Source organism: Monopterus albus, unplaced genomic scaffold (assembly GCF_001952655.1).
Source record: "Monopterus albus unplaced genomic scaffold, M_albus_1.0 scaffold155.1, whole genome shotgun sequence".
In the NCBI taxonomy this organism is placed as follows: domain Eukaryota; kingdom Metazoa; phylum Chordata; class Actinopteri; order Synbranchiformes; family Synbranchidae; genus Monopterus; species Monopterus albus.
Window position 1 is genome coordinate 870,001 of NW_018128035.1, and position 3,625 is coordinate 873,625.

The 3,625-nt window shown below is 47.3% G+C and overlaps 1 protein-coding gene across 5 annotated transcripts in view; it reads right to left on the minus strand.

Moving 5' to 3' along the window:
* Positions 1-6: 6 nt before the first annotated feature.
* Positions 7-3,625, minus strand: part of LOC109968597 (membrane-associated guanylate kinase, WW and PDZ domain-containing protein 1-like) — a 48,192-nt gene continuing 44,573 nt past the window's right edge. For 4 of the 5 annotated variants that reach the window (XM_020614964.1, XM_020614963.1, XM_020614962.1 and 1 more), the window contains one exon: positions 7-3,323. In XM_020614964.1, coding sequence (XP_020470620.1) covers positions 2,446-3,323 — 878 coding nt within the window. In that variant the 3' untranslated portion in view covers positions 7-2,445. The remainder of the gene's footprint in view (positions 3,324-3,625) is intronic. The other variant, XM_020614965.1, reaches the window with a different exon arrangement.

Consider the following 3,625-nt stretch of genomic DNA (forward strand, 5'->3'; position numbering starts at 1 on the left):
TTCGTCTCCCTTTCTTTCTTCGTCTGTCTATCTTCACTCCACTTTGCACACCTGCCACACATTTCTTAATCAGTACTAGTTGCATTCACTTAGTCCTTCACTCTATTTAAGCCCAGCTCACATTCCTTTCAGTTGCCAGTTCTTTCGCTACTCTCTTGCTGACAACCAGCCCTGTTTCTTTCTTTCACGCCTTTTTAATTCCCTGTAGTGTGTATCCTGGATTTTACCTGCCTAACTCCCGGTTCCTCGTCCTGGTATCATGTTCCTCCTATCACTGCCGCCATGAGCAGCCTTCCCCGGACGCCTCACTGCCCTTCCAGCCTCCACCAGCCCAGGTCAATGCACAGTCCTTTAAACCACCTCTACTCCTCACCGTCTACTACTGCGTCTCTGCAACCTGTTTCCACCTCCACCGACCAGCCAGTGAGTGACCTTTTCTTGTTTCCACAGCTCGGCCCATTGACTCTAATACCCCCGATTGACTGTCACCGTGCTGGTCGGCACCCGGTTCCATAGACCATATTTTCCCTTCTCTGTTGTTACACCTACTGCACTTGTATATACTGTATAGCACCCATTAAATCCTTTGCACCGAAGTCAGCCATCTAGGTCCGTTCTTTATTCGCTCACTCCCCATGGGTGAGCGATTCTAACACATTGTTTTGTTTATAAAATGGTGAAAACACCCTGTTTAATTTTAACGGCCCAAAGTGACTTTGTTTTGTTTGACCAACAGTCCCAATATTTAATTTCTGACCATGCAAGACAAGTTTGACAAGCAGGAACAAGAGATATGATTTTTGCTTTAAACAAAACAATTATTAGATTATATTTTTCTTTTTATATAATTATAGTTCATTTTCTCTTTGCAATATAGATATATTTCTAGTTTTTAATCTGTGCACTGGAGGAAAGATATTTAATTCTGATGTACCACTGAAGAATGTCAATAGAGTAGAAGACGTTGCTGAGACACTTGGTCAATTCATTGACTTAACTGTTGTAGCTGCAACTCAAAGCAATTAATGCAGGAATGAAAGGTGCTCATGTTGTCTGTGGGAAACCTGAAGTGGTACTGTGTAGACAGACTGAGTAGTTAGCTAACGGAAAAACAAATGTGTAATGGAAATAATTCACTTCTGACAGACAAGATGGAGACTGTGGACATGAGGTCTATGTGCTGAAATGCTGATGAAGGCTAAAATAAAGCCAGTGAGTTAATGTGAGGCACAGACGGGTGGTGTATGATGGGAGGAGGTGGTTCTGTGTCTCCGCCTGCAGCCGTGCTCTCGGTGTGCAGGATGGAGGCTGAAAATAAAATGAGGCACTTTTTATGATCCAGAGCTGCAGGTCGTTGGCCTTGTTGGCCACAGTCCGTGCTCTGCCATGGCTGTTGCTATAGAAACACGCTATCCATCCTGTCGGCCATGTTGCCACGGTGACACTGTCTTTATTGAGCCAAGTGGACCACAGCTGGACCTGACATCTGTGTGAGTGTGTATGGCTCCATTGGTGTTTATTCTTCTTTACAAGCAAGCAGGCATCAGGTCATCTCAGGTTCTGTTTCATCTCTAGTGATAATAATAATGCCATTGAGTGTTTAAATATTTGGCTTTATAAAAATAAAAAATCATTCCATTGATATGCACATGCTCAGGTTACACAGAGAGGGAGAGAGCAGTCAGTGGTGGAGGGCTGAAAGGTTCACATGTTTGCATACAATAGTTCAGAGGATGATGCCCGGAGCGTGCACCATCAGTCCAGTATGAGTGATCCTGATATCAACTGGTGGTGACGCTGGTTTCTGACTGACTCTGGTGACGTTTCCACATCATGTGACACAGATGCAGCCAATCATGTGACAGTTGCTGCAGCTCAGGATACAGCTGAGTCACATTTATGCTCTTAAACCCTTTAAAAAGATCTGTTGTTCTTTGTTATAAACATTTGTCCCTGACAGGCTCCTGTAGGTAATTAGACTCACTGATCTGATTGGTCAGTAGTCAGGCTTAGTTCATCCACTCTGGAACAGGTAGCATCAGTTACCATGGTGATCTACCCTGGATAAAAGAGGACCACCTGAGTTAATCCCAAAAACAGCTGATCTAACATAATGATCCAAGTCTCTGGACGCACTGAGGGATGATGGGTAAAATAGATGGTTGGTTCAGGTATTGGCTCTGTGTGCAACTGTTAAGCCACTGGCCAATCAGAGGCCTCAAAATCCACCCACCAGTTTATCAGAAACAACTCTGTCTGCTTGCTTGTTGTCCTCCAATCAGAAAAAATTGTTTGCTGTCATCCAATCAGATGCAGCGAGAGGTGGGTCCTCTCTTAGCAGGCCTATCAAAAAAGCCCTTATAAGTAGCCAAGGAAAAAAAACAGAGTTCAGCTAATAAAAAAAAACAAAAAAAAAACATTCTCACTATTGGACAGAGTGGCCAATCAGAGAGAGAGCCCACCTGCCAGTCCCCGCCCACCAAGCCGACTGCCAATCAGAACCTGTGTTAGTTTGTGGGGGCTCGGCTTCAGCCAGGGGCCTGGAGTGTTCTCCTGTCGCCATGACGACTCAGCTCTTATCCAATCCAAATCCTCCCTCCAGCCCATGGTGGCGATGCTAGCTGCTGATTCGCTGATCTCTGAGAAGCTGGCTGCTGATTCGGTGTCGGACTGACGCTGGGGCATGTCATCGTCCATCGGCATGAGGAAGGAAAACACTGCTCTCTGAGCTGCAGCTGAGCTCCCAGAATGCTTTGCATGGAGGGTGGCGCTCACATCTCTCTTCTCTCTGTCAGCCTCTCTCCCTTTTCTCCCGCTCTTCATCTCACTCCTCCTCTTCCTCTCCCTCGCTCCTCCTCCCATCTCCTCCATCTCCACGCCCACCTCTGGCAGCAACGTGTGCCAGGGTCCAGCACCATTCCTGGGTAAGCTCCTGCTCCTCCTCCCCTGCTCTCTCTGATCGTCCTGCTTTTTCTGCCTGACAGTCTGACCTTTTCTCTTTCTGTCCTCCTCTTCCTCCTTCCTTCTTCTCTCCTCTTTCTCTAGCTGCCTCCTCTCCTTTAGGCCCTTGTCCCTCCTCTGTTCCTCCTCCCATGCCTTCTCCTGCACCTGGTCCAGGTCCAGGTCTGGAGGCCCTAACCCTCCTCCTCTTCCTGTTTGTTGTTTGGTTTCTCCCTCTCTCCTCCTCCGCTCTCCTCCTCCTTTAACACCTATATGTCCTTCTCCCCTCTGCCAGCTGAGGGAGGCGGTTGTCTTGGTTACCATATCCACATTCCGCTTCTCTGTGTGTGAAGAGGAGAGGGAGAGGGCTCCTTCCTCAGGGCCTGACCAGAGACAAACAGATGATTAACATGCAGTTCCCCTAACATCCACCAGATGCTGCTGTGACCAACACAAGTTCAGCTCTGGGCACAGGATGCAGCCGATGAGTGTGTATGTTTGATTTGCTTTGCACTAATAACATCCAGAGACTGTTTGTTGAAAAAGGGTGGGCCCACATGCTTCCTGAGGAGGAACCCTGTCACCTAGTGCACCGGCTCCCTGGGCTGTGTAATAGTCGGTATGTTATCACTAGTTAATAGAGGTAACACACAAACTCAGTGGCTGCATCCTGTAATGGCAGCAA